Raw genomic sequence first — 15,065 nt, forward strand, 5'->3', positions numbered from 1 at the left:
AACGCAGCAAATTTGTCATATTTCGGGAGGCCTGCAAGTTATACTACCGCATGCGCCCTATCTCCTCAGGTAATGAGGCTCAGCGGGTGGGTCTGGTGTTATCATTACTGAGTGGGGACCCCCAAGCATGGGCGTTTTCCTTACCAGCTGACTCTGCTACATTTCATTCTGTCGATAATGTTTTTTCTGCACTCGGGCTCATTTATGATGATCCTGACAGATTGGTTCTAGCGGAATCTAAAATCCGCGCCCTCCGCCAGGGGGAGCGCTTGGCGGAGGACTACTGTTCGGAATTTCGCCGTTGGGCAGTAGACACACAGTGGAACGACCCAGCGCTGCGGAGTCAGTTTATTCATGGGGTATCAGGGAACGTTAAACAGGCACTCCTGATGTATGAGACTCCTGCATCGTTAGAGTCTGCCATGAGTTTGGTTATACGTATTGATCGCCGTTTGCGTCAGGGGGCACAGGAGACGCTACCCCTGGGGGAAAGCAGAGGTGCAAGTGTGGTTGCTGCAGGTGAGCCCACTGAACCTATGCAAATTGTGGGGGTGTCACAGGTTAAGCGTCGCGTTCCTGGGTTCAGGAAGCCCGGAGCATGTTTTTACTGTGGTAAAAGGAATCATTATGTTAACGCTTGTCCTGTGCTACCGAAGAAGGTCACACCGGCGGAAAACTGTTAGGCTCAGAGGGTATGGAGGAGGCCCAACTGAGCGTATGCATATCCTCCATGATGGTATCTCAATGTATGCTCCCTGCCAAGATTATTATCGCGGGCAGAGAGCTACCAATATCAGTGTTTGTGGATAGCGGTTCCGCCACCAATCTCATAGATGAGGAGTTTGCACGCACTGCCGGGTTTAAGACCGAAAAACTCCCTCATCCCATTCAGGTGGTTACCATTAATGCCGCTCTCCTCCCACAAGGGGAGATTATGGAGTTTGTGGCTGAGGTGAAACTCCACATTGGGGTCCTACATTCTGAGTGGGTTACATGTAGGGTCCTCCGTAATCTCCCAGCACAAATGGTCCTGGGTTTTCCATGGTTGTCCAGGCACAACCCGGTGATTGATTGGAAAACTCAGGACATAGTCCAATGGAGTGGTTTCTGCCAGGACAATTGCTTGGCCACATGTGTGTCCGCCGTGACGCCCAGCCTTCCGGAGGCTTTGCAGGATTTCGCGGATGTATTCTCTGAGAAGAGTTGCTCAGAACTGCCTCCACATCGAGCCTATGACTGTGTGATTAGGTTAAAACCCGGGGCCAAATTACCTAAGGCCAGGATGTTTAATATTTCGGGTCCAGAGAGACAAGCTCTGAAAGACTACATCGCGGAGAGTCTGAGCAAAGGACACATCCGGCCTTCGTCCTCGCCTGTAGCAGCGGGGTTTTTCTTCATTAAGAAGAAAGATGGGGGGTTACGCCCGGGTCTGGATTTCCGGGAGTTAAACCAGATTACGATCCGTGATCCCTACCCGATGCCTTTGAACCCTGATTTGTTCAACCAGGTGGCGGGGGCGAAGTGGTTTTCCAAGCTTGACCTCAGGGGGGAGTATAACCTCATAAGGGTCCGTCAGGGGGATGAGTGGAAGACGGCGTTTAACACTCCTGAGGGTCATTTTGAGAGCCTGGTTATGCCATTTGGGTTGACAACCGCGCCTGCTGTTTTCCAACATTTTATTGATGATGTATTTGCTCATGTCCTGGGGAGATTTGTGATTGTATACCTGGATGATATCCTCATTTATTCAAGCGACCGGGACACTCATTTAGAGCATGTCAGGCAGGTGTTACAGTTGCTCCGGGAGAATAAGCTCTATGCTAAGCTGGAAAAATGCTTATTTTTTGTTCAGGAGTTGCCTTTTTTGGGATATATTGTGTCCGCCGCAGGGTTTAAAATGGACACCGCGAAGGTGCAAGCGGTGCTGCAATGGGAAAGGCCTGATAATCTGAAAGCGCTCCAGCGGTTCCTTGGGTTTGCTAATTATTATAAGAAATTTATAAAACACTTTTCTACTATAGCCAAACCGCTCACGGACATGACAAAAAAAGGTACCGATCTGGCTAGCTGGTCTGAGGTGGCGATACGTGCATTTGAGCGTCTGAAGAACAGTTTTGCTTCAGCCCCCATTCTGGTGCAACCGGACGTGTCTAAACCTTTTGTGGTGGAGGTTGATGCGTCTGAGGTGGGAGTGGGGGCAGTACTGTCACAGGGCTTGTCCTTGAGCGATATGCATCCATGCGCCTACTTCTCCAAGAAGCTGTCGCCGGTCGAACGGAATTATGATATCGGCAACAGGGAGTTGTTGGCCATCAAATTGGCTTTTGAGGAATGGCGACACTTCTTGGAGGGGGCGGCTCACCAGGTCACAGTCATCACCGACCATAAGAACCTGCTCTATCTGGAGTCGGCCAAGCGTCTGTCTCCTAGGTAGGCTCGCTGGGCATTGTTTTTTACACGTTTCAATTTTCTGGTGACTTACCGTCCCGGGGCTAAAAACACCAAGGCGGATGCCTTGTCCAGGTGTTTTCCGGGGGGAGAACCTCGGGAAGAGCCGGTACCCATCCTCCAGGAAGGTGTAGTGGTCTCGGCTCTCACGACTGAGGTAGAGGCGGAGATTGCCGAGGCCCAAGAGGAGGTACCGCCAGGACTTCCCGCCAACAAATCATTTGTACCCCTTCATCTTCGTCTTAAGGTGTTGAGGGAACACCATGACTCAGTACTGGCTGGTCATCCAGGGGTTAAGGGCACCTTAGATCTGGTATCGCGTCGTTTCTGGTGGCCCAAAATCCGGCAGGACGTGGTCTCGTACGTGGCAGCTTGCATCACAAGCACTAGGGCCAAGTCGCCCCGAGCCCGTCCTGCTGGCACGCTACAGCCTCTGGGGGTACCTAATAGGCCATGGACAGAAATCTCCATGGATTTTATCACTGACTTGCCAGCCTCGGCGGGGAACACAGTCATCCTGGTGGTGGTTGACCGATTTTCAAAGATGGCGCATTTTGTGTCGTTGCCTTCCTTGCCCAATGCAAAGACGTTGGCTCAGGTGTTTGTGCAGGAGGTGGTCAGACTCCACGGAGTTCCGTCGGACATAGTATCTGATAGGGGAACTCAATTTGTGGCGAGGTTTTGGAAAGCTTTTTGCTCAAGTTTGGGGATCAAGTTGTCACATTCATCGGCGTTTCATCCACAGTCAAATGGTCAAACTGAGGGCATGAACCAAAATCTGGAGTAGTATTTACGATGCTTTGTGTCCGACAACCAAGAGGAGTGGTCTACTTTCCTTCCTCTGGCCGAGTTCGCGTTAAATAATCACCGCCAAGAGTCATCGGGAGAGTCTCCGTTCTTTTGTGTTTACAGTCAACATCCTCAATTTTGTACCTTACGTCAGGGTGACTCGGGGGGCGTCCCGGAGGAGGACCAGCTAGGAGCTCAATTATCATCGGTCTGGAGGAGGGTGAAACAGCGATTGTTGAGCATGAGTGCGAGGTACAAACGGGTGGCTGACAGTAGACGCGTGCCAGGTCCGGACCTGTGTGTGGGTGAATGGGTGTGGTTAGCGACTAAAAACATAAAACTCAAAATTCCATCTTTAAAATTGGGTCCAAGGTTTATTGGGCCTTTTAAGATTGCTGCCATCATTAACCCAGTTGCTTATCGGTTGGAACTTCCTGCGGTATACAAGATACACAGCGTGTTTCACAGGGCTTTATTGAAAAAGGTGGTAGGCTCTGTGGACACGACGCCGATGCCACCTCCGGTCATGGTGGATGGCGATTTAGAGTTTGAGGTCTCCAAGGTAGTGGACTCTCGAGTAGTGCGCCGTACTCTTCAGTATTTGGTACACTGGCGGGGGTATGGTCCGGAGGAGAGGTCTTGGGTACCAGCCTCGGACATACATGCGGATCGGCTGGTCAGTTCTTTTCACCGTCATCATCCGGACAAGCCGGGTCCTATGAGTCTTGAGGGCCCTGGGGTCCCTCGTAGAAGACGGGGTACTGTCATGTCGGACACTATTCACACCACAGCATCCGGCAGGCAGAGGTAGTTTCACCTCCGTCCACTTGTCATGTCGGACGCTATTCACACCACAGCGTCCGGCAGGCAGAGGTAGTTCCACCTCCGTCCACTATAGCCTCAGTGGCGCCGGCTTGATTTTCTCAGGCTATCGGGGGTTAATCTAGCTGGAGATCAGGTTGGATGTTTGGTCACGCCCACGGTCTTTAAATAGTCATGCTGGCCTATGGGCGTCGCCGATTATAGCTTGTGTTTCATACCAAGTGGTTCCGGTCTGGAATGGAGGTGTTGGAGAGAGAGAGATTCGTATCTGGTGGCGTATGATCCGTTGTTACCTTTTCGCCTTCCCATATTTGTGTTTTGTTGTGCCCTGTTCACATTACTGTATAGTCCTGTGTGTATGCGGCGCGGTGCAGTTTAAGTTCTCCCTGTCTGTCATTATTGTGTGGGGCTTTGGTGGTTTGTCTCCTCACTGGGTGGAGGGTGGAGGGTTAAGCTTAGGGCTGAGCAGGAGATAAGGAAAGGTTGGAGGCTCAGGCATTTGCACCATTAGCAAAAACCCTGGGTTGAGGGTCAGACAGGGTTTCCCCTAGTTAAAGGGACACCACAGGAGCCCCGGGTATTTCAGCCTTAGTTGACCTAAGCCCCGCGTGACACCTAAGCAGAGGTGACCTGTTGGCTGTTAAGTTAAAACCCAGATATGTTAGATAATGTTCTTTGTCTATAAACCCAAAATGGGAGGCTATATTAGTTTGCTCTTAGGAAAATTTACAAATAATGCTTCGGATTTATCAATGTTAATCTTTAACCCTGAGATCTTCTCAAATTCGTGAAGGAGGGAAAACACGTGAGGGAGTGTAGTGTGGGGACTTATTAATGTTAGCAGGAGATCATCCGCAAAGAGGCTGACTTTATATTGGTCTCCCATATTCTCAGGGCCCAGGATATTCTGATCTCTCCTTATTGCTTCCACAATGGGTTCCATTGCAAGTGCAAAAAGATCTGGAGATAGAGGATGGCCCTGCCTGGTACCCTCTGAATATTAATTGGAGGGGGATGTGGTGACGGGAGTTTTACATAATCGATAGGGCTGTCATATAACAATTGGAGGCACTTTATAAGTTTAGGGGAGAATCCGACTTCCGATAGAACCGTAAAAAGATACGTCCAGGACACCGAATCGAAAGCCCTCTCAGTATCTAATGCAAGCAGGAGAAGTCGCTTTCGCTGTAGGTTAGTTGTATGAATAATATTTAACGCTCTCCTAATATTATCTGGGGCCTGTCGCGCTGGTATAAAACCAACCTGATCCCGATGGATGAGGTGAGGGAGGATTTTATTGGTCCTGTTAGTCACAATGGATGTAAAGATTTTGAAGTCAATGTATAAGAGGGATATAGGTCTATAATTTGTGGTGAGATGATCTTTCTTAGGATTAGGGATTACGGTTACATGCGCCACGTAGAGCTCAGGGGGCAGCTGTGAGCCATTTAGTAGTGAATTACAGAGGTTTTTATAGGTGGTGTCAGCACATCGCTGCATTTTTTATAATATATTGCTGTAAGACCATCCGGCCCCGGGGACTTTCCTCTTTTTAGTTTTTTGGTTGTTGAAACTATTTCCTCCTCAGAGATGTGTAAATGGAGTTGTTGTGCCGCGGACTCAGTCAGGTTAGGTAGATGTAGTGTGTGAAGGAATGACTCCAGTAGTGAGGGGGGTGATTGTGGGGCGAATACAAACTCTGGGAGTATTCATTATAAGTGCTATACATGACATCGGGGTGGGCTGAGGTCTGACCCTTAGGGTCTTTTATAGAGGAGATTATATGCAGTGACTCTCTCATTCTGAGCTTACGAGCGGCATCTTATTAGGCTTATTGGCATGGCGATAAAACGCGGCTTTACTCCAAGTTAGCGCCTCTCCGTTCTGGTGGTGAGAATGGCGTCTAATTGTCATTTCCTATCTTGTATTTGTGTAGATAAGTATAGGGGTGAAGAGCGCTGATTGGCCAATTCTCACTCCTGCAGTTTCTCCTCCAGTCTGGGCTGTAATTCAGACCTTTCTTCTTCCTGTCGGCCGATAACTTATCACAGAACCGGGAATAGATTTTCTGTGCGCGAGTCACATTGCTCCAAGTGAGGCCTCCTCCGCTGTGTGAGTTTAGGGGAAATTTGTTATATCTTCTCTTATAGCGGTTACATTAGAGATTTGGGCATTTTAGCTCCTGGTGTGGAGTCGATAGCACAATCATATGCCGCCATATAGTAGACGGCCGGTAACCGGTGAGAATTCCCTCATGTGTGGGGTCTATTTCCCTCCAGAGAAACCACACGTTACATTCCACACATAACACTGTGTAGAGAAGGCGGCGCGGGGTAATTGTGCCAGTAGTGAGGGGCAAATAATGGCGGGAATGTCACTGACTGAGGAGAAGGCTCCATGGAGGTCTGCACTCCGGAGATCATGTGACCCCTGACTCCTCCCCTCCTGTGACCTCATCACAGGTCCTGTGCACAGAGCAGCCATATATGTGGAGTGCGGCTCTGCAGGTTAGTGATGGGCAGTCCGACTCTTCTGGCTCCTTCCCCACTTTTCTCCCTCCTGTCCCTTCACTATAAAGCCTGGGCCTCATTATACAGCTGTACAGGGGTCTAGTGAAGGCTTTTTAGCCCTTTCCTCAGACTGTAGCTCCTGGGAACAGGCCCTCACTCCTGTCCCTTCACTATAAAGCCTGGGCCTCATTATACAGCTGTACAGGGGACTAGTGAAGGCTTTTTAGCCCTTTCCTCAGACTGTAGCTCCTGGTCACCATGTGATCTCACCATAACCCTAAAAAGCTAATTAAGGTGTGAAATCTTGATCAAAATTATCTCAGTGCACAAATCTCTAAAGGTGCCCAAAGTTTTGCATCGCCCTTTCTCCTTTTTGCAATTATGAAATTGTAAAAAAGTCATATATATATAATGTTTTATTATTTATTATTATTTTTGCCGAAAATACAAAGGCCATGTGTCATCTTAGAGGTTCGGCCTTTTAGAGATCATTTCATCTTCATCTTACTACTGCTCACAATAACAGTCATTTTGACCCGGGGCGCCCACACTTTTACATGCCGCTGTCAATGCTTCATCCCGCTGGTGCTCAATATTTAATAGGGTCTCGCTATTAAGCTTAATGAAAAGTTTGGTGAATTTCTTTGAGCTGTTATTACTAGAGATGAGCGAATATCGTCGGAGAAGTTGTTATTGGCTAATATCGCTTACCGAATAGCTGCATCGGGACCCCGGATCCCTGGAGCGCTCCCGATAATCAGCTGCATGTGTCGCCCTCCATGCAGGTGCTGTGACTATCACACAGCGCGACACACGCAGCTGATTATCGGGAGCGCTCCAGCACACTGAGTCCTGCACACACTGAGGCCCCTGATCATGTGACCCCTGACTCCTCCCCTCCTGTGACCTCATCACAGGTCCTGTGCACACAGAGCAGTCATATATGTGGCGGACACTCCTGGATCTTCTGCTTTCTGGGCCGGTTCCTCCCGTGAGTCCTATTAACCCTTTTGCTCCCTGTTTTCTCCTTTCTGACAGGACAATATCTGAATTCGGATACTGTGACGGGAATATAAGCAATGTGGAAGGAAAAAATGACAATTTTACTTTTTTTCCTTACAAAAATGTGACTTTACCCCAAAATTGGCAGCGTAATAAATCCTTATTTCCCCACTGTAGTTTGTAGACTCCATATACAGATCCCTTAAGTGCGAAAAGAGCTGAATTCCCCACTTAAGTTATTGCATTTTGGAAATTGCCCCCACTTGGAATTTATCTCCAGGTAAAGGCACAACTGTGTCTCCATGGGGGTTGTGCTCACAGCCCAACTTCGTGTGACCTCCAAAGAAATGCCACCCCACACCATTACTGACCCACTGCCAAACCGGTCATGCTGAAGGATGTTGCAGGCAGCAGATCGCTCTCCACGGCGTCTCCAGACTCTGTCACGGCTGTCACATGTGCTCAGTGTGAACCTGCTTCCATCTGTGAAGAGCACAGGGCGCCAGTGGTGAATTTGCCAATCCTGGTGTTCTGTGGCAAATGCCAAGTGTCCTGTACGGTGTTGGGCTGTGAGCACAACCCCATCTGTAGATGTCGTGACCTCAGGCCATCCTCATGGAGTCGGTTTCTTACCGTTTGTGCAGACACATGCACATTTGTGGCCTGCTGGAGGTTATTTTGCAGGTCTCTGGCAGTGCTTCTCCTGTTCCTCCTTGCATAAAGGTGGAGGTAGCGGTCCTGCTGCTAGGCTGATGCCTTCATACGACCCCCTCCACATCTCCTAGTGTACTGGCCCTCATAAGGCCCCCTCCATATTTCCTGGTGTACTGGCCTGTCTCCTGGTAGCGCCTCCAGCCTCTGGACACTACGCTGACAGACACAGCAAACCTTCTTGCCACACCTCGCATTGATGTGCCATCCTGGATGAGCTGCACTACCTGAGCCACTTGTGTGGGTTGTAGAGTCCGTCTCATGTTTCCACGAGTATGAAAGCACAAACAACATTCAAATAAGTGGACAGTTTGATTTCACAGAAGTTTGATTTACTTGGAGTTATATTCTGTTGTTTAAGTGTTCCCTTTATTTTTTTTAACCGTGTATATAGATAGATTTTTTTTTTCTTTACGTTGGAGGGTCCAATTCCAGCTATTGCTGTGGGATCTGTGATTTCTATCTACTCCACTGTGTACAGGATAATAGCGTATAATAAAGTAGTTATGGACGTGACGTAACTAACATTGTGCAGTGACTCTGCTTTCCTTTTAGTGATGGATATTTCTTATTGCTGAAACTGTGATATTTTTTCCACTTTTAGGCTGAGTTCACACGTGGCGGTTTTTTCGTGTTTCCGCGGCGGTTTTACCCGCACGATTTTGCCACGAAAAATAAGCATCCCATGCATTCCTATGGGATTCCGCAATGCTGTGCTAATGCTGCGGTTTTTATCGCGGCGGAATCGCTTCGCGGTAAAAACCGCAGCATGCTCATTAATTTTGTGGAATCGCGGCGATCCCGCACCCATAGGAATGCATTGTTCTGCTTACTTTCCACATGTGGCTGTGCACACCATGCGAAAAGTAAGCAGAACATTTGGGGATGGTACCCACGGTCCGGAGGAGAGGAGACTGTCCTCCGGGCTCTGGGTACCATATCCCTGTAAAAAATAGAATTTAAAATAAAAAATATTGTTATTCTCACCTTCCGACGTCCCGCGCAGCCTTCCCTCCTCTCTCCACGCTCCCGTTCCCAGTAATACTTTGCGAGCGATGACGTCCGTTCTCGCGGGATCGCGAAGTCTCGCGGTCATTCGCGCGAAGTCATCACGAATGACCGTGAGACGTCGCGATCCCGCGAGAACGGACATCATCTCGGTAATTGTCGCAAAGGATTACTGGAACCGGGAGCGTGAAGAGAGGCGGGAAGGTGAGAATAACAATATTTTTTTTTATTATTATTTTTTACATTCTATCTTTTACTATTGATGCAGCATAGGCAGCCTCAATAGTAAAAAGTTGGTCACACTCGTCAAACACTATGTTTATTGGACGCTGCCTCTGGCCCGGCCTAATAGACCTTCATACATTGCAGCCCAGACCCTATTATTAGGCATGTAAGTATCGTAGTAACTAGGCCGCCCCATACTATCGAGTACTTGGAGGCGGGGGGCATTCAGCCGAACTCTGTCACACCTTCTTAGATGTCATGCTTGCTTTCCACAGCAGCAAGGGGTTAAACTGTCAGGGTTTGTGGAGAAGCCTCATCTGTGCCGTCCCTGCGGTGTACATCTATGTTCTGGGGTACAAAAAGATTAATTTCTTTTTAATAAATGTTTAACATGTTAACAATTATAAAATGTGTCTTCTGCTTTTTACATATTTTTTTCTTCTTACAAGAATTGTTGGAGCCAATTTTCTTTAGAAACATTTTAATATCGGCTTTTTCTGGAGTTTTTCTTGTAATATAGGAAAGCCTAAGGCCAGAAATAAACCCCATAAATCACTGTACATGGAGACTTTGGGATCAGATCATTTCTGTCCGTTGTGTTTGTCGAAACAAAAAATCTTTTCTAAAAGCCTCAAACTTCTGTGTGTGACTCAGAGCTGAGATCTAACGTGAGAGAAGATTCCAGTGCGGGGAAGACGGGAAACCTTCATATAGACGGCCGGTGGGGATGGAGGCAGTGACCGACTCTGGCCAAATCTGTCTCTAGAGCCGCAGTAGAGGATAAAGATGTCGTCCTCATCATGAAGGAGTTATTTCTCATGTCGCGTGTAATGAATATCTCCTGCAGTATTGCTAATGCCGATTCCAGTGTCGGTAATGAGACGAGAATTAGCGTTATGGAAGATGAGTCTATGAGGAACGTGTTCAGCTGCCGACTCCGAGGAGGAAACTGCTTGTTGTCTGTGGCCTAAATATATAGGTTTTATTAGTAGATGTCAGGGAAGAAAACTAAACCCTGTAAGATAATAAATCTCCTCATATGTTTCCCTTATTATCTCCAGTAATTGTATTATTACACCGGATTCTTATGATGTTACATCGGATCATCTTCTTCTCATTCAGGTCTCTACAATATCGGCTCCTCTCAGTGAAGATCTTCTACAGAAGAGAATTTTCCTGATTTACCCATCAAGGATGGATATGGACAGAGACAAGATGGCGGAGAGGATATTACATCTGACTCTAGAGATCCTCTTCCGTCTCACTGGAGAGGTGAGAGATTCTGATGACCTCAAATTACATCATTCTCATCTATGGGAATAACAGATGGACAGAACTGGAGAGGTGAGGACTCTGGAAATGTCTGTAGTGAGATTTATTAATGTGTCTCTCCATAACCAGGATTACACAGTGGTGAAGAAGACCTCTAGTGATCGCTGTCAGGACCCTGTGTCTGAGGGATGTGGAAGACCCCTGAGCCCAATCACGGGGGCTCCACCTCACCCCCTGATCCATGAGGACATCAATGACCAGAAGATCCTAAAACTCACCTACAAGATGATTGAGCTGCTGGCTGGAGAGGTGACACTGCTGGGAATGCTGGGACATTATACAGTAACACTATGAAGAGAACGAGTGGATGACGTATCATTGTATGTGTCAGGTTCCTATAAGGTGTCAGGATGTCGCTGTCTATTTCTCCATGGAGGAGTGGGAGTATTTAGAAGGACACAGAGATCAGTACAAGAACGTCATAATGGAGGTTCCCCAGCCCCTCACATCTCCAGGTAATAGACAGGACTAAATACACACGGCCTATAATTATCTGGATGTAGAGAATGAATTCAGTCCCTGTATGTGTTTCCTCCAGATCTATCCAGTAAGAGGACAACACCAGAGAGATGTCCCCGTCCTCTTCTTCCACAGGACTGTAACCAAGAAGATCCCAGTGTTCCTCAGGATCATCAGGTAGATGGAGAGAAGGTGTCAGGAGATCTCCCCTATGATGTGTAGACGGCTGTGAAGGTCTTGTGCTCAGTCTTGTTTTATCCACCAGTATTATATGTTTTATTCTTGTGTAATGAGAACGGTGGAGATGGCAGGATTAGAGCTGATCATAGATGGGACTTCTCCATCTGTCGGTGACTTTTACAATATTTGTTTCAGGTTGAAGATCTGACCCATATTAATACTACAGAGACATATGTGAGGGGTGATGAGTGGTGTAAAGAGGAGATTCCCACATATGACTACCCAGGTGAGTAGTAACCACTAAATGCAGAGACGTCACAGATTCCTCTCAGTCACCGGCTGTGGCTGCTTTATCGGTGGTGTAGTCGGGTGTTGTGAGTTCATTTTCCCCTTCACCATTGAGGTCTGATGAACTCCCTCTTCTGGTGAAGGAAGGTAGTGAGGCTGATTACCAAGCACCTGAGCAGGTAGATGATGACTGGGTGACAGGAATTGCTGACTGGATATAAGGCAGCCGACTCCCTTCTGCCTTGCTGTGATTTCTCTGAGGGATTCTAGGAGACCAGTCTGATTCCTGCTCCTCAAAAGCTAAGTTTTCTGCTCTGCTTTTTGCTTTTGTGTTTTGGTTTTGTTTTGCCTTGTTTTTCTGGATTTCTGCCATTCCCTGCTGGGGTGAGCTGAATTCCTTTTTGTCTTTTTGCTCTGTCTTCAGAAAATACCTGAGTACTGATATAGTCTTTTTGAAGCCTAGCGTCTTCAGGGCTTTTTTCCCTATCAGTCTGTTGGCTCTTGTTTTTATAGGGTTTTTGCGGATTGCAGACAGCAGCTTTTCTATCCTGTCCTATTTAGTTAGCTTGGGCCCCATCATTTACTCAGCCTATCTTTCTATCTGTGTTAGTGTTTTTTCATCTTGCTTCACCTTCATTATATGTTGGGGGCTGCCTATTGCTTGGGGGTCTGCTCTGGGGCAGTTTAGATTTCCCTTTCTGTCTTTAGGCTATTTAGTTCTCCGGCTGTGATCGAGGGGTCTAGGGCACCGTAGGAACCCCCCACGGCTACTGCTAGTTGTTGTTGATAGGTTCAGGGGTCTGCAATCCGATAGCTGCCAACTTCTCTCGGTTTCTGGACTTAGCTAGTATTTCTGTTTTTGCCTCCTACGGTGACTCATTCATAACTGTCGGGCCATATTACCATGATCACCATTTTGCCTCTAGACCACAACATTCTCCTCCACCCAAAACTGTTCAAATGACTTTGCGTATTGAAAGATTGAAAGCCCTTTTCAATAGAACTTATGACCTGGAGGATCCACCTACCTCCTGGGATTAGTGTGAGGTTGATCCCTTAAAGCGAGATCTATATGATTGCTTGTACCTGACCCAATATAGGCTGAGTGCGCGCTTAAAGAGTCACACTGAGTACAGAGTTAGATGTCTACTCCTTTCTCAGTAAAGGCTTGCACACAACTAAAGTTTATTCTCAAGACAAAGAGACAGGAAATGGGTGTCACACCATCTTCTGAGTAGCCAGTGTCAGTCTATGATAGGTCCATTTCAGTTTCACTTCCATATATGGTATCCAGTATCTCAGCTTCTGCATTCCAAGGATTCCTTCCAGGGTGTTGTCTGAAGACACAGACGCCATCTTGGTACACCATATCTGAACTGACTTGTATAAGGTTTAATAATTGATTTCATTAGCCATTCTCTCCTTCACATTAGGAGACGCTGACCGTCACCTGCCCAGATCTGTAACTATAAAGCCAAATGACAGCGTACGTAGAATGTGCTGACAAGATAGAAAATCACTTGTAGAAAAATCTTATGCTGGGCCTGTAAGAGAAAGCGGAGGGTAATGATGCTGGTGGCTTCCTAGATCCCTGAGATCTTATCGGATGAATCTTCTCTCCCTTCTGTGCTGCTGAATGTCTCATGGTCCCTACAAGACCAGGTCCAGTCTTTCTGGCCAAACTTCCCTTTTATGATCGACAACAGTAAATGTGCTGTGAGGCCAAGTGTGAATTTCTGTCCAATAACAGCAGAGTTTCCCTTTATCCTGACTTTTCAAAGTTGTATTAAAATCAACTAACTTCAAGGAGGATTGTGATAATCTCCAGGACAAACATTCCATCTGTGCCATGATAGATCTCTAAGCTGTGCGTGGCTGAGGGCTGTAATATACATTTATTCCCGCCTGCAGGAGATGTGTTGGCTCCAGCCCTGGTGTCATGGATTCTCTCCACGTCATAAATTACATTGTCTTCAATCCTAAGGAATTCAGATTACTGCACAATCTCTCCAGAAATGGGGAGCAATATTATTTTCTCTAATCTTCTGGTCAGGATCCATAGTAGCTCCAATGGTCCACCATAAATGAGGGCCACTCGGGTTTACTGTTGTTTAACCCCTTAACGTCCAAGGATGCACACAGTCCATCATGGCAGGATGTCAGTTCCCACACCATGGCAGACTGTGTCCGTCCTGCATTTAAACTGTCACTGCATGTAAAAACAGACAGCTGACAAGCATGGGCAGAGGTGCAGGGAACCATGCCGTAAGTCCCCGCACCCAGAACGCTGTGATTGGTCAGTCAGTCTGACTGACCAATCACAGCTTGATCAGGCAGAAGATGCTGAAATTTTAACATCTACCACCCAGTCAGTGCAGGAGCTCAGCACTGCCGGTGGCTGAGCTTCCTGCACTAACTGCCAGGAGCAGCATCCGTGTCGGGGGCTCCCTCTGCCTTCAGGTCGGCAGCCCCACGATGTAATCGCAGGGCCCGATCTCTGCCGTGATGACTCACAGCATGGTCTCAGAAGCTTTCTCCATAGGTATAATACATTGCAATGCTGGAGCAGTACAATGTATTATACCTGCAGCCAAATTAAAAAAAAAGTGAAAGTCCCATAAAGGGACAAGGTAAAAAAATTTTTTTAAAAAAAATAATAAAATAATTTAAAAAAAATCCCCTAATACATAAATCAGAATAGAAAGCGATCAAAAAACATCATGTGCCCGAAAATGGTACCAATAAAACCGTCGCCCCGCAAAAAGCAAGCCCTCACATAACTCTGTGGGCCAAAATATGGGAAAATTATAACCCTCAAAATACAGTGATTCAAAAACTATTTACAAAAAAGCGTCTCTTAGTGAGTGACAGAAGTTAAACATGAAAAAGGATGAGGAACGGCGTGAAAATACAGCCAATTCTTCACCATTTGTGGATTTGTTCATTCTGCCTCCCAAAGATCGCAGTAAGGCGATCACAGTGGTTTACCCCACATATGGAGTATCAGCGTACTCAGGACTAATTGCACAATAACTTTTGGGATTCTATTTCCCCTGTTAACCTTGGGAAAATAAAAATTTAGGGGCAAAAAGATCATTTTTGTGTTAAAAAAAATATGATTTTTAATGTTACGTTATAAACTTCTGTGAAGCCCTTGGGGGTTCAAAGTGCTCACCAGTGTCACCACACATCTAGATAAGCTCTTTGGGGGGTCTAGTTTCCAAAATGGGGTCACTTGTGGGGGGTTTCCACTGTTTGGGCACATCAGGGGCTTTCCAAACGCAACATGGC

General features: G+C 47.1%; 1 protein-coding gene across 1 annotated transcript in view; it reads left to right on the forward strand.

The window, feature by feature from the left end:
* LOC141075614 (uncharacterized) overlaps nt 1-15,065 on the forward strand; it is a 51,043-nt gene that overhangs the window by 21,036 nt on the left and 14,942 nt on the right. The window contains exon 2 of the mRNA XM_073562720.1: nt 11,682-11,772. Within this exon, the coding sequence (XP_073418821.1) occupies nt 11,682-11,772 (91 nt within the window). The remainder of the gene's footprint in view (nt 1-11,681; nt 11,773-15,065) is intronic.

Source organism: Dendrobates tinctorius, unplaced genomic scaffold, assembly GCF_039654945.1.
Source record: "Dendrobates tinctorius isolate UK_male_01 unplaced genomic scaffold, ASM3965494v1 ptg000366l, whole genome shotgun sequence".
NCBI classification, from domain to species: domain Eukaryota; kingdom Metazoa; phylum Chordata; class Amphibia; order Anura; family Dendrobatidae; genus Dendrobates; species Dendrobates tinctorius.